The 23398-nt window shown below is 36.9% G+C and overlaps 1 protein-coding gene across 1 annotated transcript; it reads right to left on the minus strand.

Moving 5' to 3' along the window:
* Nucleotides 1-357: 357 nt before the first annotated feature.
* LOC126253015 (MAPK regulated corepressor interacting protein 2) lies at nucleotides 358-20643 on the minus strand. Its single transcript, XM_049954073.1, has 6 exons — nucleotides 20521-20643; nucleotides 20319-20409; nucleotides 19806-19918; nucleotides 10702-10755; nucleotides 10433-10489; nucleotides 358-3742 (listed from the first exon to the last, which is right to left on the minus strand). Exons 1-6 carry the CDS (start codon nucleotides 20570-20572, stop codon nucleotides 3672-3674), a joined length of 438 nt encoding a protein of 145 aa, XP_049810030.1. The 5' UTR covers nucleotides 20573-20643; the 3' UTR covers nucleotides 358-3671.
* Nucleotides 20644-23398: the final 2755 nt, after the last annotated feature.

Here is a 23398-nt window from a genome sequence, read left to right on the forward strand (position 1 = left end):
GGCAATATTTTGTAGGCATTTATAAATTAACATAAAAAGGGTCACTTGTTTGGCATTATTTTAATCACAAAACGTCATTCTTTTATACAAAACTACTCTGAGCCCCTTAAAATGCCTCTAAAATTTAAGAGATGCTATTTGGTGTTTTGCATACACAGCTGCGAGATTTTGAAAATGGGCATCGTGTCTGGTCAATTTTATTTCCAATAAGCGCCATTTTCAGAAGACCAACATTATTGCTTTTAACGATATTACTGACTCCCGTTGGAGTCAAACAACTTTCAAATTTATATGGGAATGTACAGAATGGCGTAAATCAAATTATCATGCAAAAAAAAATTATTTTTTCCATAATCGAAAGTTTTTTACTTCTCCAACAAGAGGTCCCTTCTCGCCTTCCATCTCACACACGTAATCTTCCTGTAGCTCAATAATATTTTATTACTCATACTAACTTACCAATAACTATGCCATGTACCAAATTTACATTGAGCACATCATCATCTTGCATTAAGAAGCACAATTTTTGTCTCTGCAGTACATCTTTAGCAACAATGATCAAGTTGCAGCAGATTTCAATAATGATAACAATCAATCTGAATAGAACACAATTGCCACTGAGCAGTACTATAACTACAAAAAATTTCAGGTATGATCTAGAATGACTTGCACTGATCTTTAATTAGTTCAAAAACTTGCTTCAAAAACCAGTTACTAAGGAGTCTGTGAAATAAAGACAAAGTACAAGCATATAACAACTGTCTTTTATTTCCTGCAGCAGCCAGCTGAGAACAATATAACATTGTAGAAAAGAACTTTCATTTCAGATAGCTCCAGAAAAAGTAAAATCTTTAAATTTTTATTTTACCACTATTAAGGTACGAATCAATCTTATTAATATTATTGCTATTCTTGTCAGGCACATGTACTATCAACGAGATCTGTCTAAAGCATTTAGTATCATCTGTACTATGTCCATAACTGTCACAAACGTCTATCTTCACAGTTCTTTCAAACATATAAGCAGTCAGCCAGTGCTCTTCAGCGCCAAGATAAACTACAGAAATGCTAACGCCCTTAATATTTGTACTATGTCGTATATTACCTATCTTTTGCAAGACACAACAACAACAAAATCTCCCTTTTGAGACATTCACAGGTTTTGCAGTTTAATTTAACTTTGAATATGAAAACTATCTATTTCTTTGTTAAGTGACACTTTTACAATACAGTGTCCTGAACAATGTGCCCATTATGAATGAACAAAATGGTGTAACAATCCAAATTGTTCAATTTTCTTGCTGAAGAAAGTGTATATCACAGGTAAAAATAGTAATATTTTCCACCTTCTGAAGATTACAAAACCCTTTCAGTCCTAAAAATCAAGTTTATATGACACTAAAAAGTTATAAAACAATGGATATTATACACAGAAATTGCTTATTTTTTGTCTCATTTTTGATAATAGATTTGTAAACTATCACCTGCATTCAACAGATGAAATGTATAGTGCAAATAATAAGAAAATTAACTGTGATTTCTAATTCCAAAAGATATAAGCAAGATACCTTTGTTCCCTATTATCTCTCTCTATCTGGGGGGGGGAGGGGGGGAGGTAGGGAGAGAGGAGGGAGGAGGGAGAGAGGGGAGAGGGTATGGGATTGGGAGAGGGGGGGGGGAGGGAGTGGGAGACAATGTACAACTTTTAACTGTCCATGCACAATGAACTGCAGCTTTGGGGCAATGTATTCATCTATGTTCAATGGTGATACACAGATATTAAGCCAGTATGAGGAACTCTCATAAGCAACAACATGTAACTATTTTTTCAAAAATGATAAAAAAAATTAACAGGAACTACTGGAGGTTTCTACTGCACTGATTTGTACTGAACTTGAAAACACTCCAAGGGTTTCTTGTTAAGTAAACACATTTACTGCAATGCTCTAGCACAAATATCTGCTACTTTTCTGTAGAAAGAGAGCCACACTACAAACTTGCCCTATTTTCCTGTGCAGAACACCTTGGTAGTGTTTTTTTTAATATTAATTAAGTTCAGTCCCTACTAGCTACCTCAAAGAGTTTTCAAATATTTGAAACAAAAATTTAAGTTACAGAATCGACCATCAGGCAGAAGTTATACATATGGTATGTTTTGACTTATTTCAAGTACATTTGAAATAGCTCTACAACTCATTTCGGAGGATGCTGTGGAACACACAGTAATAATCATAAACTCTCTAAAATATTGTATACAAATTGATTAAAATTTTCACTGGAACATATTTCAATCTTATATGATTGGTGCATTAACAATTTCAGATCACATCTGCAAAATTACATACACTTAACATTCAAAATTTTAAAGTGTTTCTGTAATAAATGACTGACTATATTATATGTCATAATTATTGTACAATTATGAAGTATAAACATATATAAATCTGTGAACATTTGATAAATTCCTCATATAAAATCAACAAATACAGGAAAAATATAGATTTATAAAAAAAACTTATAATTCACAACATTTAAGGCAGTGGTGTATGAAAAGTAACAATGTTACTGCCCTCAATCAGAGAAAAGTTCATCATCTAAAATTTTTCAAAGTATAATTTCCTCTTTTTCATCAAACAAGCAACAAACAACAGCTATGAGCAAAGAGGTTTCAAATGCAGTAAAGATCAAAAAATAACTCTCATTAACATTTTAAATGCTTTAAGGGTTGCAATTCATCATCAGTATATTATGTCACTACTATAGGAAACTCAGAAATGTTTAACCAATGGTTCATGCCAAACTCATTTGTCATTACAAGGGACTTCATATTATAACAACATTACTATTAACTTCCTGCATCATTATTAAAATATATACATATCTTGGTGCACACTGATTGTAAGATGCAAATAAATAGTATTGCAAAGGCATCTGTTGGTCTGATGAACACAGAATTACTTCAATTTTACACCTTGTCCATTATAAAACTGAAGTAACTACAATGTTCCTCACCTGCAGCACTAGTAGCATACATATTATTTTTTTAAAATTTAAGGTGGAAACTTCTTGCTTTCTTTGGCTGCTACAAGGACTAGTCTATATTCTCACTCTCATCACTATCTCACCACGTCACAAGTCACTGCAGCACCAGAAGCTGGAGCACAAACGAAACAACATGACTTGGTGCATTACAAATACTGTGAATGTATTTCACTGTTGATTCATCCTTACATTTAATTTCTTCAGGGTAGCTGTATGTGTCCAATGTCACTTTCTGCATAAAGAACCTTTATGGATTGAATGAGATAAATGTCCTTCTTGCACTAGTTCACACAGGAATCACACAAATGAAATATTTGTTATTAGTCTTACACTTACACCACACGGAGATATCAGTCATAGTTAATGAATGTTTCACAGCTGAACTGCAGTGATGATTGGCAAGTCATGTAGTTTTGTTTTTTGTCTGCTCGGCTATGGCACTGTGTGCTACTGGTAAGAGCCACTACAAATTTTCCACACACTACCAGCTGCCCAATTCATGAAGGAGATATCACTTCTCAATCATCTAGATGTGAGCCTACTGTCTGCTGTAATATCAACATCAACTGCACAAAGTAGTCTGAGCAGTGTTGTTGCGATCCATTTTGCTTACTCATGGAAAAGACTGTTTATATAGATTTTGTGATGTTATTGAACAATCGTTTACCCCACCAAGATTCGAGGTCAAATGGTTTAAAATCTGAAAAATGAAAGAAAATAATATTAATACTTAATTTATAGTTTTATAAAATTAGTGGTAGAGCAAAGTCATAGCTGGAACAGCTTCAAGAGAATGTGGAGTCCTGCAGTAGTGTGTACTTGTAATTTATTCAGCTTTCATGTTGAGCAGTTCAACAGAGAAGATTCATGGGTTGCAGTTTATTTTGAAGACAACAGAACATTTAAATTCTACACTCAGCTTTCAAAATTAAACAAAAGTATTATTTGTGTTACACATCTACTTTAAAAACATTCAAATTTTTGTTTTATGCAATCATCAGATAAATACGAAATTATAAGCTGTTTACATTCTTGCTCTACTCTTCCCCTGTGGTGTATTATTACATTAAAAAACTATGAATAACCATCATTTATTGCTTACTAAAAAACACACACACACACACACACACACACACACACACACACACACACCTGCAGAGTGAATATTTCATTATTAAGCTATCGCCTAGACTGTAGCTAAGCAATTTTAAAGCATATCCTTTCCTATAGGGCTGTTTGCCCATCACAAAATGCTGAAGAGCCATGAGAAACTTTGAGAAAGTTGGGGGGGGGGGGGCATTAACATGCAAACTTTCTATCAGAGTGTGATGAAGGGAGGAGGCAATGTTAGACTGTAATGTCTATCTGACCACGTCATTAGTGATGAAGCACAAGCTCTTACAGGACAACAATGGGGAAGGAACAATATTGGCATTTAGCTTAATTTATTTATGGAAACCATGGAAAACCTAAATCAGGATGGCCAGACTGGGGTGCGACTCATTTTTAGTGCCTTAACCACTGTCAGATCACAAGTCCAGTTTAAATTACTCAATCATGCCTGGTGGTCTACTGGAAAATTTGGTGCCTGGAAGCCACAAGGTTGTGGGATCAAATCCCAGTCTGCTTTTAACCAAGCATTCACTTCTCAGTGATGTGTAGATTTGCCAGAAACAACATGTAGTTCACATTCCACATTAAACTGTAGGTCCCTTATCCTGATTTTACAACTGGGGTAGGTTAGGGACATGCAAGTAACAGAACTGATGCCTAGTTAAAAAGACTTTCACCAAGCCACTGAGCAACATGAAATTATTATTAATTACTCCATGCAGTGTTGCCTACAATAACCATGATCTGAGTTAGACTCCCAGTGTGGCACACGATACTAATGAGTCAAGAAGAATTAGAGGATATGTGTTGGTAAATGTAATAAAGGAACATTGTTTACTTGCCTTATCATACCTAAACTTTAAACAATCTGCAGTAACTCCCAGTGCACAGTATGTACTAAACTTAAAATGACTATGTAAGATACTTATTCTTTAGCATTATGTGTGAGCATGCTACAAAAATACTGTCTTCCAAAATTGATACCATTATTGGAAAGGGGAGGAGTAGAGCTGTGATTGTCAGGGGTATGCCAGCAGTGTGTAATGTCACAATATCTGCACAAGGTGGGACAGCATCACCTAAAAGTATAGGAAAGTACAAATGACAAAGAAACTGTGGTTTCAGATTACATGATTATGAGTGGTTAATTTCATCAGTGAGATGGAAGGTCTGTTAGGGTGGTGAAGTTGCCAATTACAGGTGCTCAATTGCAGTGTTTCTTGTACAGTTAGTGAAATTAGATGCAGTGGCTGAACAGGGCAGAGCACAATGTTACAACATGGGGCCTAATGGTAAGTGAAATTACACAAATGGTAAGAAATCTCACTATCCATGCACTTGTAAACAGGGTGCTGGGTGGATAAAAAGAAAAAAAAAGAAGACAGGGCTGTGTAATTCAACCAGTAGTAATACATGGATTCTGTTAATGTCAAGACCCCAGGAACATAAGGGTGCCAGTTTAGACAAGGGAGAGTCTTTGTGACGTAGGAACTGCAGAAGAAAAGGTCTAGTAGGGCGACACTGTACTGGATGGCCCATATGGTACAACACTGTCTATTATTAGCAATGATCCAGGATAAAGTCCAATTTTAGAATACAACAGTAAATTGTGAAGTGGACCAACTATAATAATTATTAGCAATTTTTACTACACATTTATAAATCTCTTTCACACTTGCTACAAATATAATATTTCCATCTAACAAGTTCAAAATCAGGTTCAGTTCATTCCACTTTATATCAACATTAACTGTATAGTTGACCACTTTGGATTAAAAGGTGAAAGTAAAGCTACAGTATGAGACTCCAAATGTCCATGAGGTGTGGTACAAAGAACGTAAATCAACAGTCATGCTGTTAAGCTCTGCTCTTAAAGTGGACATCATCCCTGTCTGAGGACGGCACACACTCGTTTATACTGCAACAACTGTGAGTAGTCTAGAGTTACTGCAGCTCCTTATTTAGTCTTCACTGTGTTTGTAGGAAGTAATTAAGTAAGTTGTCCTGGAGCACATCCCAAATTATGGATCCAAACTCTCACGTGGAGTAACAAATAATGCACTCACTTCAGTCAATAATCTTCACGCTGCATTCAGTTCAAAAAAGGCTGCCTGAGAAAGTTATCCTCTCTCTGATCCGAAAGTAAATGCTGGTAAGCTGTGATGACAGATTCTTTGCTGTTAGCAACAGCAAGTTTACTGTGGCATTCCCATGGCAAGACTCATTTTCCATTAATAGTAGATGCACACATAATAAGCAGAGTATACCCCACATGAAGTTTGAAGATCCTCTTGCAAACTATCAAGGCAACAGAAATAGAGAACACAGCTAGGCATAACAGCCTACATTAATATACAAATGTGATAGAATTTTGAACTATAAAATATGAACACTTATGCACCTTATAAAACAACAGTGTTTTACTCCCCTACTATTTAATATGACAACCAGTATTTTGGCAACATACTTCAGAGTACCAGATACAACATGATCTGCCCTACCATCTGTGGACAGGTCAGTTGTGATCCCATACTTGTCAGCACTATGACATTTCAAAACACAATACTAATGAAACTGGAAAGCTCTTTCCACTGCACTTTTACATCAAGATCTAATGCAAAGAGCCTTCTAGTAGACCATTCTTTTTTTATATTCCAGCCATGATTGATTACATGCAGCCATATCAAGTTTAGGGTGGCTGGGACAGCATGACCACCTACCACCCATTACTGAACATTTAACTTTGTGCTGAATACACAGTGCAATGTCAATTATGAGATATTCTACAGCCTTTAACATCAGCCACAGATGGATGGCATTGTGGAACAAAAGGCAATGATATCTTGCTTTACAAACATGATGTACTGTGAAATATCATTTTAAGCAACAACTACTATGTGCAACTAATGAAAACAGATGAGCAACATTAACTTACATTGTCTCTGACACATTAAAAATAATTTTTGTGCTCTTCGCTGCATGGACAAGAGTTTATTTTACCTTTTTGGCAATGAGTGTAAGAGGATAAATTATTATTTTTTAAATTCCTAGTATATCAACCTTCTGAACTTTTACATCTACATCTACAAGGTGAGTCACGACGTTTTCCCCCCGGTCACTGGAGGTTATTCCTTAAGTTATTTGAAACAAAAACCACAAATACAGTAATGCGATTAGATCCATAATTAAGGAGCTACAACAGAATTCCAAAACATACCATGGTGTAAGGAGCACTACACTTGTTTTCACAGGACACCCAATCAGTCTTAGGTAGACAAGTGCAGCGAGTGTTACATTTGCATAACAACCACGTTGTCGATACTGCAGTCACTGTTTACTGTTATAGTCTCCTGTGTACAGTACACTTTGCAATGCCATACAAGTTTTCATTGCAGGAGTATGGAGAGAGGGTGTACATTTTGGGTTTCTATGATGGTAATGCAAAAGCTCCTGTTGCAGAATATCACCGTTGGTATCCTAATTATAGGATTCTGAGTGCCGAACATTTTGTGAAACATACTGAACATTGCTGGAAACTGGTACTCTTCCCAGTATTCATATTCACTCCGAAAGACATCGTGACTTTCAAGAAGAGGAAAACATTCTTAATTCAGTAGAGCGCAGTCCTCGCTCAAGTACAAGATGCCTAGCTACCCGGTTGAAAGTTTCACAATCTAAGGTATGTAGGATTCTTCATGAGAATGGACTGTATCCTTTTCATGTGCAGAAAGTTCAACATTTAGGACCACATAGTTGTGCCAAACATTTGCACTTTTGTAACTGGTTAAATTGAAACTGGTAGCTCTACCACTTCATAATGTTCAGTGATGAGACAACCTGCAACAACAACATGCATGTCTGGGCAGACAAAAATCCCCATACCACGATAGTATCTCAATTCAAACACAGATTCAGTGTCAATGTCTGGTGTGGTGTGGTGTGTGAACAGTTACTGGGGCTGTTTATTCTCCTGGAAAATTTAACTGGTCAGATGTACAGTAACCTTTTACAAGAAGTCTTACTGCACCTTCTTGAAGGTACTCCTCTGGAAACAAGATGCCACATGTTCGTCCAAAATGACAGGGCACTTGCACACTTCCACCATGTGGTAACAGCTTATCTTAATCAGAAATTCCCACATCGATGGATAGGTCGCGAGGGGCCCTATCAACTGGCCTGTCAGATCCCCAGATTTAACAACTCTAGATTACTGCATCTGGGGGTGGATGAAAGACACCGTGTACGAAGATAAGATGGAAACATGAGAAGAATTGGTACAATGCATTTTTGATGCCGCAACACCAATAAGGAACAAGCACGTGAAATTACAAAATGCTACTCACATGGGAATCTTTGCCTTCACATGCAGGGAGAAAATTTTGAACGCTTGCTTTAAATCCACTCTGAATGTAAGAAACTGCTAAAAATTGTTTAAATTAATTATTATGCGCATTTTAGATAGTGAAATCCTAAAATAAAAGTTTTTCCTTGCCTTTTGCTGTAGCTCCTTAATTATGGATCTGATCCCATTACTTTAACTACATTTTTTGTTCCAAGTAACCTAAGGAATACCCTCCAGAAACCGGGGGAAAACCTCGTGACTCACCCAGCATACATATTCAACAGATGGAAGACACACACGATCCCCTTCTGGAATAACACCTTTCAACATAAACATCACCCACTTGACATCCATTGCTGGATACAGACATATTCTACAATTTTTTTATGCATTACTGTCTTTATTGCTATGAGTCCACCTCACTCCTAAGTTTTCTAGTGTCACCTACCCACCTTCCATTACGAGGTGACTGCATTTCCTTGCTATCTCTTGGAAGATAACTACCAGCCACCATCTAGACCACATCAGTCATAATTACTTTTACACTCCAGAATATACCCCGATTCATATGTTTGTCATACTGTCTCTTCTAGTAATTCCTAACAAGTAATCTTCATATTAAGAATGATTTCCACATCAAAATTCCATATCTCACTTGATAACACAAAACTGGTTTTAAAAATCCCTAAGACCTTGCTTCTGAACAATGTTTACCTTCTCAAAAACAGTTCAGCTCATTTTTACTCTTCTGGTTTACTTTTCTTTTGCTTCATTCAGAATTAATCCACTAGTTATATAACTGTGTTGTATTACTCCAGTTTGCTTCCATTATGTTGATTATACATCACAATTAATTGATTTATGGACTTCAGTCAAACTTGCTTTATTACATTGCTCCACTCACTGTGTAACTTTACCTGCACTAGATGCAAAAAGTGCAATGTCGTCATCAAAAATGAAGGTGGTACAGTTATTCTCAGTTATATCATTAAAATCTTTTTTTTTTCCACTTTAAGGATCTGAACGTTTTCTCTGTGTCTCCCGAGAAAAGTTTAGGTGATACAGAACCTCCTTGGTTGTCTCCTCTTTCAGTTGTGAATTTCCCAGCATCCTGATAAAGTTCAATGGAAAATGTAGCATTTAGCTATATTGTTGCCAGCATTCTGACCTGTATAGCTGAATAAAGGCCTCCTCCAGACATTTCCATGCATTATGGTCTTCAGCTAAACACTTCCACATTTCTTCTGCATGTTTACATATGTTGTCTACATATCTTCCATTAGAGTGTTGTCTCTGACTTTTCTTACCGCTTCACATCCGCAAAGAACTTCCTTGGTCCATTTACCATTTCTTCATCTGGCTATGTGCCCTGCTGCCATCATTTCATTTTCATTATAGTCATCATTACTTCTTCAAATACAGTCTGCACCCTGATCCATTTGTTTGTTTTCATGACTCCCCAGTAATTTAAAACACTTGTGTGTCCATCAGTCACTGAAAAACTTTCAATTTCTGAACTGTTTTCACATTAAACTGTCTCACTGCCATAAGTCAAAACTGATAATTCACACTGATTGTAAACTTCCCTTCACAGATTTACTGAATACTTAGTTTGGAAAATTCCATTTATCTTTGCAAAAGCAATTAGGCTATTTTTATTCTTCTGTTTATTCCTATCATTGCCCACCCACATGGCCTCCATATAGAATAAATAAACTCATCAACATGTCTAAATCATGCTTTGTTTCTCATGGGCTATTAGCACAAATTTTATTCGGAGTCAAGATTTTAATGGTGCCAAAGTGACAATACAAACCCTGTTAAATGTTCCCAGTGTTTAAATTTTAGCTCTAAATTAACAGAAGTATAGATGCTGAAGCAAGTATTTAGACATATGTTTACAGATTGTCAGTTATCTGGTTCATATAGACTTACCCTGTAAAACTGGACTTCGTTCGCCATCATTGTAATAGACTATACAATGATTAGAACCTGTGAACAGAAATGGGGAAAATGGAATGTGTGAACAGTATAATCCAATTATACGACAAAACCTAACTAAAAATTGCAATATATATTTATGTGGAGTTCACAAAAGAAAAGAAAATTAGACAAAGTAATAAAATGGACTAACCTTAATCTAGAGTATAAAGGTACGTACACAATTCAAAATCAAAGTCCTGAGGTGCAAGAGGAATACTCACCTCGATCATGTTCTGATGGTTCTTGCTCATATTCTTTGCATATCCTATGCCAAGCTGAAATGATAACACAATTGTTAACTCTTTGGGTAGAGCAATATATAACATAAAACAATAGCACTGAGCACAGACTATGAAGACCACCATGTACACTCCAAGTCTAGAAAGTGCCCATTAGTACAAAAAACTATGGACTTCTACTAATGATTAGTTACACCAGTATGTTATCACTCAATTCACACACTGCATTTATTTCATAGATGCAGTAAATCTGGCCAAATTTTGGGAGGGGGTGGGCTTTGGTCTAAACAAGCTGTTAGAAGTCTCAAATGGAGCAGGGGTATGCTGTTAAAAATCAAATGACACAGCAGTCTATGATTATAGTAGTATTAATACTGATTTACAAGTGAAACTGGTTTCAATGAGCACTTAAGAATGCCAGTGTGGAAGACAAATGGTCGACTTCAGTTTATTGGAAAAGTTTTAGGAAACTGAAGCACATCTACGAAGGACAGCGTGCATAGAACACTTGTGTGACTAACTGTTGACTGTTTGGGATCCCTATTAGTTGGGATTAAAGAAAAACATTGAAGCAATTCAACGGCATGCTGCTAGGTTTGATACCGGTACCTTAGAGGGAAGATGACATTCTGTGAGACACCATTAAAAAAGTTTAGGGAATAGGCAAAGCACTTACATTTTGCATAATGACCATGGAAACAAGATAAGATAAATTAGGGCTCATGTGGAGACATACAGATGGTCATTCCTCCCTTGCTTCATTTGGGAATGGAATAGGAAAGGAAATTACTTGTCTTGGCACGAAGTACCTTCCACTACACACCACGCAGTGGCTTGCAGACTGTATATGCAGATGTGGATTACTGTAACAAAATTCTCAAGTGATCCACTATGCACTATACTGTTCATTTGTGTGGGGTGTGAAACAAATGCAAATGACTGACAAAATGTGGAAATTTGAAAGAATAGCTGCATAGTTCTTTACAATTAAGAACGTCCTGTAATTGATTATCAAATCTGAACAGATGACGTTACTCAAAATATTTCACATGCTAACTGTAGGTATATATGCAGGAGTAATTCTGCGAAGTTTGGAAATTAGCAGAGAGGTACTGGCGGAGGTAAAACTGTAAAGTCTCTGTAAGTGAGTCATACCTGGACAGTACTGTCAGTAAAAGTCTCCTCTGTTTTTCTTGCCTTTGAGCCATGTCGGCATGTTAATCTGAATTTGGCTACGTTACTGGTATAGGGTTGGCCAGATAAGCCGCTTGTCACTGTTGCCGCCCCCTTTTCCCTAACCAGGGTGCAAAATGTGTACCCCATCCAGTTGTGTCCAGTGTAATCCATGTGAACGTGCGAGAACATTTTTTGAAATGTTTGTGAATCTTGTAACTGAGGTGGATGTGAGTACCAGCTAGTCATGTGGCATACTAATGTGCACAGCTATGCACGTGGTTTTTCAGTCAACCTCCATATTAACTATGAAAGGCAACACTCTAGGTTCAAATCCTAGTCCAGCACACTGTTCAGATTTAATACGCCAGGAAGTACTTTCAGGATATATAACATAAACAGTAAAAATGTATATTCACAAAAATTCAGTTAATTATGCAATTATGTGGACAACCAGACTTCCTGCATACACCCTGTGTATGGAATGTGGAAATATAAGGATAATTTCTGTTCTGGACATAGAGTATTATTTGCTATACCTTTCTAGACTGCAGCAGAAAGGAGTATGACTTCACAGGCTTTCCTGGTGCAATAAGTCTTTAAAGTCTCTTCAGGTTTGTGACCAGATCCTAAAAATCAACTTGATTCTTCAATGTTTCGGTGATCAAACTGTTCGCCACCTTCAGGAGGATACTGCTGCCACTCCTGCTGAGCCCCCTGAGTTCTCAGCGGCAGCAGCCGCATTCTCCTGAAGATGAAAAACAGTTGCATCTCCCAAATATTGAATCACATTGCTTTGAGGCTCCAGCAACAAACCCGAAGAGACTTTCAACCAGAAAGCGGTGCCCCACCCACCACAATGACTATAATGGGAAGCAGAGCAGTGTGTGGGGAACACTTCCTTGAAGGTTCCACTCCTTGAGTGGACAAACAAGTCCTGTCTGTCTTGTGAAATGCTGACACACACACACACACACACACACACACACACACATGAATGCATTGTTTTTCACGCCAAGCATTAGCAGAGGGGCAAGAAAAAAAAAAAAAGAAAAGAAAAAAAAGACAACCTAACCATACATCACAACACAACTGCTACTATTGTGACAATGTATAAGCACTGATAATGTATCAGTCCATAATAAATATGAAATCAAAGGTTTGAACCCCACTGTTTATTATTTTTGTTTACTATATGGACCCATAGCCAACAGAAAATAAAAAAATGTGAAAGCTCATTTGGTTCTAAATTTCAAGAAATGAACATTGTTCACTGTTCAGAGAGCAAGCTGAAACTGGTGTCATTATAAAGGGTTTGGTTTACATTAATTTGATATGTAGCATGATACTGCTGTAACATTTGCTCAGTTTTACTAAAATCTGAAAAAAAAACTGTATTAAACACCAACTCTAAAAAACACCCATTCTGTTTTGTTGTTTTTTTTCCAACAATAACTATGTTTTTCACGTATGTGTTTACAAACAGTGGTGAAATTTCAAAATGGTGAGAGAATGAGATCTTCAGAATGGAGTACATTACATTAAATATGAGAACCAAAAGTTTCTCGTAACTAATCTTCAAGAATCAAAATGAGGTGTTAGACTTACTAAAAAATTAAATTACATATTCATTAAACTTATAATGTATACCTGCTAACGTATCTAAGTAATAAAAGTTACCAGAAATAGAAACAACTGTATAAAAATGGCTTTAATGATCACCCTCTGTATGTTTGTCATATGAATTTTAAGCAGTCTTTTTCTGACACACAGTATAAAAGTAAATAACCCAAAACATCTGCACAAAGTTTTCATTCGAAGTCTGTTACTTGTAATGTCACATACATGATTTTTTTCATGTCATGGCTCAGATTAAGTTAAAAAAGAAGCAGCAAATCTGTTTGGACAAAGGACACTAATTTTAAGTATCTGAAATTGATGGTGACCCGTGCAAATGCAAGCAACCTGCCACCAACTTTGGAAACTAGCACTACCAGTTAAGGCAACTGTAATCCACTCAGCTTCAATGAGACTCAAATATTGTGAGGAAGTAAGAGACGAGAGCGAAGATTCTCACTATGACATCCTTGCATAAAACTGTAACCCTCAGCAGTTGCTGAACAAAGTCTTACAAATAAATACATAATAAGATTTGCTGAAATAGAAATATTGTCCCACACTCCTACACACTGGGATTCTGTTGTTAAAGAAGCAATAAAACTATGGCTATGCAAGAACAACTTCAATTGGGACAGCAGGTATAATTCTATTAGTCACTGAAAGTGAGCTCTCAACACTGAGAAGACATACAGGAATGTACTGAATAGTCTATGCCCCTACAAGAGCACAGCCACCACCAGTACACAGCCACAGACAAATCCTTTGGCAGTATTATGTAATAATCATGACATGCACGGATCAGCCTCAAGCTGCCTATGGGCTATGAACGGTTACCACAGCAGCAGCCACAACAATTGTTCCCAACAAAGACAATGGAGAATTTCATTGAAAACTCAAACTGTGCCCAGACTTGAGACAACATGTAAACTGAGAATGTTTGCGTACTATAATTACCACTCAGTAAGAATTGCTTAATTGCTGCGTGAAATTTTCAAATATAAAACTGTTAGAATTTATAGTATTTGTTAACAAGGGTACAGGTAAACTCAACTAAGGGAAAAAGAAACAGAGAAATTTGAATCATCAAGGTCCCAAAATTGGCTGATTTTATATGCAACATAAATCATTAATGTTGGTAGCGGACAGACAAAAATCATTAGCATGCAATACTCTTCAGATTTCTACTGAATGAATCAATCTAGGAACCTTGGCAATAACAGCAATAATAATAATAATAATAATAATAATAATAATAATAACAGATAAAAAACCACCACATAACAAACCTGACATCATACTCACCGATAAAAAGAAGAAATTAACCCAACTAATCGAAATATCCATACCCAATACAACAAATATACAGAAGAAAACAGGAGAAAAAATTGAAAAATACATCCAACTGGCTGAGGAAGTCAAGGACATGTGGCATCAGGATAAAGTTGACATTATACCAATTATACTATCAACTACAGGAGTCATACCACACAATATCCACCAGTACATCAACGCAATACAGCTACATCCAAACTTATATATACAACTACAGAAATCTGTAATTATTGATACATGTTCAATTACCCGAAAGTTCCTAAATGCAATGTAACATATACCGTACAGTTAAAAGGAAGTCACGCTTGACCAAGGTCCGCGTCACTTTCCATTTTTGACCAGATATAACATCTGAGAAAAGAAAGAATAAATAATAATAATAATTCCAAAGTCTCTAGGATCTGACACAGAAATCTGGAGAGAGTGGTCTGGATACTCAAGAGACAAATTCAGACTGGAAGTAAGAAATTAATAGGTTTTCTTGAAGTTAAAACAAACAAAAAAACAACTCGTGTCAAATGTTCAGACAAGAGGAAAGAGTTTCTGATATCATTATCCTATACAACAAACAGCGAAAAGGTATCATCTAAATCTTTCTATTTTAACGAACTGATTCAGACCATACAAAAGATTTTAACATAATGACCCTAACCATCTACAATGAAAACTGATTCTGCTGGCAAAATATGTTCACTACTGTTTATCAGTGTATGATGTGCCCCAACTCCAAGGGATACAGTCAACACACACCTTATGCAAACTAAAATCAACAGATCCCAGACAGGGCCCAAATCTTAGACGGTGGTCAAAACGTACGTTTCACATCACGTTTCTGTAGCATATGACCACTTCTATTGGAAGTGTTGCCTGTGTTTAAAAAAAATATATACAAATCAATATCTTCAGACTGATAGTTGTCACTCTTCAGACATAGTTGTTACTTTCCAGGTCATCATGAAGATGTAAATAATACTTTGGCTTGGAAGACCCCAGTTAATCTCAGACCCTGAAAATTTGTCAGCCAAGTTAGTCCACCTCAAAGTCACCTTTCACTACAATGGTTATAGTGAACGACAGATGAGATGCGTGTTGCTCAGATGATGAATTGTGTGTCTGGAGAGAGTCGAAAATAATAAGGTGACACCAAAGTTTATGGTGTATTTGCCTTATGCAGGAAGTATTTCCAACAGGACTGGTCATATTCTATGGAGATGTGGTTCCTGACTGCCGCCTATGATTAGGACCCTTTTAGAATCTGTAAAGGATGATTTTGGTCTCTCTACAGTGCCTGTCTACCATATCTTATGCATTTTATGTGCTGGGAGAAATTTCACATTTATGAAGATTATCTGTATTAATACCAATGTTAAAATCCTAAACAAAATGCGGAAATACGGAAGCGTCCGAGCCCGCCTGTCTGCTTTGACCCATGACGTCACAAATATGGCGGAAACGACCATAAACCACGATTCCAATATGGTGCATATGAAGTCGTTATGTACACATTGTGAGGACGAAAATACATCGAAAAACACACACACACACACACACACACACACACACACACACACACACACTTTCCACAAGAAGCCTAATGAAACTAACGGGACAAGCGCGGGAAACGGGGTGTTTTGGGTGGGGGGGCAAACTAAATATAAACAAATTTAGATGCCTTGCGTAGCTACGACATGTAAGTGAAGACAGCCATGCATGAATACCCACCCACCTCCCCAGGGGTCGTAACCCATGCAACCCATAGAAGATAAAGATGCTTCAGTAGCTGATTAGTGTTTTTTGTCTTTAAAAAAAAAAAAAAATCTCACGGGATAGAACGAACAGATCAGAAAGATAAATATAATAAACTAAAACAGAAATTGGAGGAAACAGATAATTAAAATAAGTAATAAGTGTTTTTAAATTAAAAAAAAACTCACGAGATAGAATGAACAGATCAGAAAAGTAAATAAAATAAGATAAAACAGTACTGGAGACAGCCACACTCAAACCAAACTCCGCGCCGTCATGACGTCACACACGACAACACCCTTACGTCACGGGTCAAAGCTGACACGTGGGATCGGACGCTTCTGTCGACCCCAAAATGCTGTGTAGTAAAACAGATTATGCTCATACCAATCACAAGATAAATCTGGCACACTGAAACTGATCACTGAACTCTTTCACTGCCTAGGCATCAACACCGCCATAAAGTTTGTGTGTGCAGCTAATAGTTCTCTGAAAGCACAGATTCGCAACTTCAAGATGGATTAGTCTCACCATCACCTGTCCTAAATAGTCAAATACTTTACCAATAACAACAAGCTAGATCTTAGAATTCACAGAACCAGACACATTTTATTTTCACAGTTAACCTATTTGAACTTTACAGTCATTATTGCATTTATCAAATGAAAATGAAAATAAAAGTATTTCATAATTTGTGAAATATGAAGATGAACACATTACAAACTAACTGACAACCACACAAGACAGTTTTAAAACAATGTGTAATTGGTTGCAGAAATTTTCAGTGTGGCCTATAGTTCAGACAGTGTACACAAATGTATTCAAGCACCACAGGTCAGTCAACTACCATAATCAAAAACCCAAGAAATAATATAAAAACAAAAGAAATATTGTCAGCATTCTGTTCTATTACTTAATGGCATGCTTCCAGGTATTCAGCCCAGTTATTATTTCCACCTTATGTACAATATTTCAATGGCTGACCCCGTCAGCATCAACATCAATACTCTGGAAACCTCTATAACATGCACAGCAGAAGATACTTTCCATTGAACCAATTATTAGGGCTTCTTCCTGTTCCCACACAAACACATCTGTGTGCACTGTAACTAAGCTAATCTTGTCCTCACAATCCCTATGTGAGCAATACACAGAGGATCGTAGTATATTCCTGCATTCATTTTCTACAGAGGGTTCATGAAACTTTAGAAGTGGGCTTTCTTGGGATAGTTTATCTTCTTCAAGTGCTGCGAGTTGTGCTGCTATGTTTACTCGGCACCTGGACTCCAAGATGCAAGTATTACACATAACAGAACAGCTCACAGCACCTGAATACGACTAGTACATTCGTAGTTGAAATATTGTACATAAAGTGTAAACAATTACTTTGCTGAACTCCTGGGAGCACATCATTGTCCATTCATGCCAAGAAAACCTGAGAGAGCACTTCTGCTCCATTTCTCAACACACATTAATGAAACCTTACACCACATAATTACAGCACAGGTCCAAGTGACATCCAGTATCGGTAGATGCAACCCATCCACTTTCCATACTATGGTAATCGTATAAACACATACAATTTTTATATACTTCATCAATTCTTCAATGTTCTGAAGAAATAAAAAAAATTATTTTCCAGAGTATTCTTACAAATTTCACAGGGGCCTCCCATTATTACAACTGTATTCAAGATTTAATTTATCAAATCCCAAAATTATTGATTAAAAATTCCCCCTTAGTATAATTACAAGAAAGCTGCCTTGTTTGACAATGGGTATACCTACACTTCTGCAATACCACCATCTTATCTACTTTTTCCTTCTATTTAGATACAATCCATGATTAATGTTACCTAACTCTCAATTACAGTAAGAGGCACAATCAACATAAAATACTCCGCTATTATCAGCAGCAACCTGCTCAAATTTTCATTACCAGAGGGTAATTTAACAAAGGGGCCATCAAGGTGTTGAGTCATTTTGCAACCACCTGATTATCTAGAGGGATAAAATTTTTTTTCATATACACATAATTATATTTTAACTTCATTCAAGAATACTTGCCTGTAGCTGCTGTTAAAAAGAGGACCTTATGACTCCTGTATCCACAGTGAGTCTACACTGTGTGATTGTTGCCTTTCCCAAACATTTTCTCTTGTTAAAATCTTCAGGATTCTGCAATCACACTCTCATACTCAGGCTGAGGCCAAAACTAACATGTTCCCATTTCCCAATATCAGCAATTTGTAATAAATTGGAGATTTCATTTGAGTCAGCTCAACTGTTCATTTACATGGCTTACAGAAATATTAAGTCAGGACTGATGAAGTCACGAAAAAAACCATCAAAAATTTCATTTGCATGAGATTATAATATTCATATTTCTTTCAACTCAGATAACTGCCACAACGGGTATTTGGCCTAGCAGCAAGACATCTTTTACTCAACTGTGCTTATTATGTACACCTGATGTAGGTCTTACGAACCTTTCGTACTTCCTGTTATTCTACAACTTATTCAGGTTTTTCTGTTTCTTCACTTCAGAAAGTCAACCACATCATGATAATTTACTGTAGCCTACAAAGTTACCCCTGGAACATGAAACCAACTAACTCAATGCTATATGAAAGTTTCTCTTGTTCCCTGTACTTTTTTAATAATCAATCAATACTCACATTATTTCCTGTTTTTACCTCTCAAATTCACAACAGAACATTCTAATGAAGCATAAAGAGCACTTTTTTCTGTTTAGTAATTCATGTGGTTTTTTTGCCCCCCTCTCTCTCCTGGATAATCTACAGTATCACTAGAGTGCCTCAATTGTTGTTTGTTACCAACCAAAATAAAAATGTTGACATTTATCACGCATTTGTTCTGTAGCTGCGGAATAATGTCTTCAGACACCTTAATTGCACCAGTTTGTACTGTTTACCCCAACATTCAGACAATTCAGCAGTAGGTATTTAAACAACTTACCTAATTCAGTCCAGTATGCAAAATCCTACATAAATGTAATAATTCTCGAAGAAAAAAAAAAGAAAAAAAACTTTCCCTTATTTCGAAACTCCCCTGCGACAAAACAAAATGTAAAAAAATATACAGCACAACCTCTGCTAATATTTTTTTTAAAAAAATTCATTAACCAAGAAGTAAACATATGCTTCGGGTGATTTGCATAATTTGTACTTTTCAAGAGATATTGATATTATTTACATTCACAAACGAAGTTTATCAGCTCGGCGTGTTGTGGACTAATAACTTCTTGCTGCGTTCTCTGATTATTGGATCGTTTTCCATTCACACTGTGGAACACGGGTTTCGGCACACTGCAACAACAAAACAACGCTGCAGAATTTTCTAGTATATAATCTCTTCGAGAAGTAATATAAATAAACCTAATATTCATAAGTATATCGCTTGCTTTCCAATACATTCTACGGTGTTTTATTTCTATACAGCGTAGGACCCAAATTAGCGCACTACTAACTCCGATGAAAACAGTTGTCTCTAAAACACCTTGGCTACCTAACAACACTACTTCCCGTTTGGTTTTACTATAAAATGAAAAAGGGGTAAATTATAGCGATTTCTTGATAAATCTTCCAGTATTATATATCTGGACCTAGCATTACATAATAATTAAGTGTTTGATAACGATTGCTAAACAGGTCGTCGTAAACTTTGGCAAAACAAACAAATACAATATTCATCCAATTATTCACTTACTTCATAACTTGACCCTGATCGGAGTCCAAGGGCTTTTTCGTCTGGTCCCTCAGTGTTTCCAGCCTTTCTATGTTCTGTGAGTGTGAAAGTCCTGCAATAAAATTTCATTATTTTCATGTATTCAGCTTGACGACAGGCGGGGAAGATCACATTATAGGCATCAGGACTTTCAATCGCATCGCTTATTAATCCTATCACGCACCTCGCCTCGTTTTAGCAACGATTTTACTTGGCCCTTTGGAGACAGTATACATTTTCTCTGCACTCTTCTTGCGCAAACTGCGATTTCCATAGCCCGTACACGATGCCGTGTATCGTTCATTTGGTGACCTTAGGAAGGAGAAGAACCAATGAGAGTGCTCGATAGGGAGAAAATCAAACAAGCAACTTCGGGTGACACATGAATAACAGATGCGCGGGCGTTTAAAAACATTGCAGTCGTAGTGCAGTTTTGCTTGTTCCCTTGTTAGACACTAAAGGAGGATGAAAACTAAGAAACAGCCCTTCTTTAGTAACATGTATAAAAGAATGATATAGATCCTATAAGATGCGCCTGGAAAAGTAATTACTCTTTTGGACATCAGAATAAGAGCGCATCGTTGTATTTCGCGTGTGCTAGACTGCTTTTGTAGTCATACGAATTTGCCTATGGATGAAAATCGTCCATATCTGAGTTTCTCTATTACAGTAAGCAGGCTCGATTGGTCAGATTTTTGTAAAACTCCCTTGACCTGAAGCTGCCTAATGAACAAAACGACGTAACCTGCACGTATACTATGACAACCCAGTGTCTGAACAACACTAATCACCCGTCACTATTTTTAATTGACTTCTGAATACAGCAGACAATACATAATATATTTTCTTGATGAGAAAGAATGTGCAAGGTATGTTAACAAGGCTTATTAACACCCTACCACGTTTGCCTCATTTACAAAAATTTATATTGCATTTAAACAAATGTTCTCGTGAAATGCAGTTTCTAATCAGCATGAAAGTGAAATATGATGAACTAATTTGCTTCAGGAAGAAGTTGTAATTACGGTATCATATGTTATGGTATGGTTTGGTTACAGGCAGAACATAAGTGTCTGTAAATATCTTGACTTACTGTACTTGTTCAGTTTGATCATACTTTGCATTTAACTGTACATTTTAAGTATTATGGTACCCCTTAGGGAAATGGCAGCAAGGGACAGGATAGAATACCAGGTGCACTCAATGTGTATGCCCAGGTACCTCATTCATCATGCTGAAGAGGCTATTCTGGCAGCCATTGAGGGAACAGAATCCAACCAACTGCAGATTATGTTGCATGTTGGAACAAATGATGCCTGTCATCTGGGCTATGAGGTCATACTTGGGTCATTTCAGTAACTGGCAGTGAAGTCTGAGAAGACCAGTCTTGCACTTGAAGTTTCAAGGAAGCTCACAATTTGCAGCATTGTCTCCAGAACTGATCATGGCTCTTTAGTTCTGAGTCGACTGAAAGAACTGAACCAGAGTCTTCGAAGGTTCTGTGGCAGGATAGGCTGTGACTTCCTGCACTTGCGCAGTAAGGTTGAGAATTATAGGGTTCCTTTAAATCGGTCAGATGTGTACTACACATCAGAGGCTGCTACTTGTTTAGCCAACTCTGCATGGGGTGCACACAAGGGTTCTTTAGGTTTGATGGCACTCTGCCTAACCAGATAACAATAGCTACCGGAAACTCAGAAGTATCAGTGTAAGATCGAAAGAAGTTTATAAGAGTATTAAAATCCTAATGATTAACTAAAAAGCATTCACAACAAAGTACCAGAGTTTGAAGCACTCCTGAAAAGCAGTGGAGCTCACATAATTCTAGGCACAGAAAGTTAGTTGAAACCTGAAATCGATAGCAATGAGATTTTTGGAGAAAATTTAAGTGTACATAAAAATGGTAGGCAAATGGGAAATGGAGGTGGCATATTTGTTACAGTATATAAGAAACTCAGATCCACCAAGATAGAAATTGAAGCTGCATGTGAGATTGTTTTGGCAAGACTCAGTATCACGGGTAGGCAATAAATGATAATTGGATTCTTCTATCACCCAGCAGACTCATCTCCTGACATGACCATACACTTCAAAGAAAGCTTGTTCACTTGTATGTTAGTTCCTCAATCATTCTGTAATCATTAGAGGAGACCGTACCCATCCAACAATCAACTGGAAAAATTACAGTGTTGTTAGTGGTGGGCGTGAAAAGACATCCTATGAAGCATTACTGAATGCCTTGTCTGAAAACTATCTAGAACAGACAGTTCAGAAACCCACTCATGATGGAAATAAATTGGACGTAATGGCAAGAAACAGACCTGACCTCTTTGAGGATGTCCACATCGAAACTGGTATTGGTGACCATGATGTGGTTGTGGCAACAATAATTACCAAAGTACAAAGGATAACTTAAAAAAGGAGAAGATGCATATGTTCAGTTAACCAGATAAAAAAATCAGTAGTGTCATATCTCAATGTTCTTGTTGTTGTTGTTGTTGTCTTCAGTCCTGAGACTGGTTTGATGCACCTCTCCATGCTACTCTATCCTGTGCTAGCTTCTTCATCTCCCAGTACTTACTGCAACCTACATCCTTCTGAATCTGCTTAGTGTATTCATCTCTTGTTCTCCCTCTACGATTTTTACCCTCCATGCTGCCCTCCAATGCTAAATTTGTGATCCCTTGATGCCTTAGAACATGTCCTACCAACCGGTCCCTTCTTCTTGTCAAGTTGTGCCACAAACTCCTCTTCTCCCCAATTCTATTCAATACCTCCTCATTAGTTATGTGATCTACCCATCTAATCTTCAGCATTCTTCTGTAGCACCACATTTTGAAAGCTTCTATTCTCTTCTTGTCTAAACTATTTATTGTTCATGTTTCACTTCCATACATGGCTACACTCCATACAAATACTTTCAGAAACGACTTCCTGGCACTTAAATCTATACTCGATGTTAACAAATTTCTCTTCTTCAGAAACGCTTTCCTTGCCATTGCCAGTTTACATTTTATATACTCTCTACTTCGACCATCATCAGTTATTTTGCTCCCCAAATA

Source organism: Schistocerca nitens, chromosome 4 (genome assembly GCF_023898315.1).
Source record: "Schistocerca nitens isolate TAMUIC-IGC-003100 chromosome 4, iqSchNite1.1, whole genome shotgun sequence".
NCBI classification, from domain to species: domain Eukaryota; kingdom Metazoa; phylum Arthropoda; class Insecta; order Orthoptera; family Acrididae; genus Schistocerca; species Schistocerca nitens.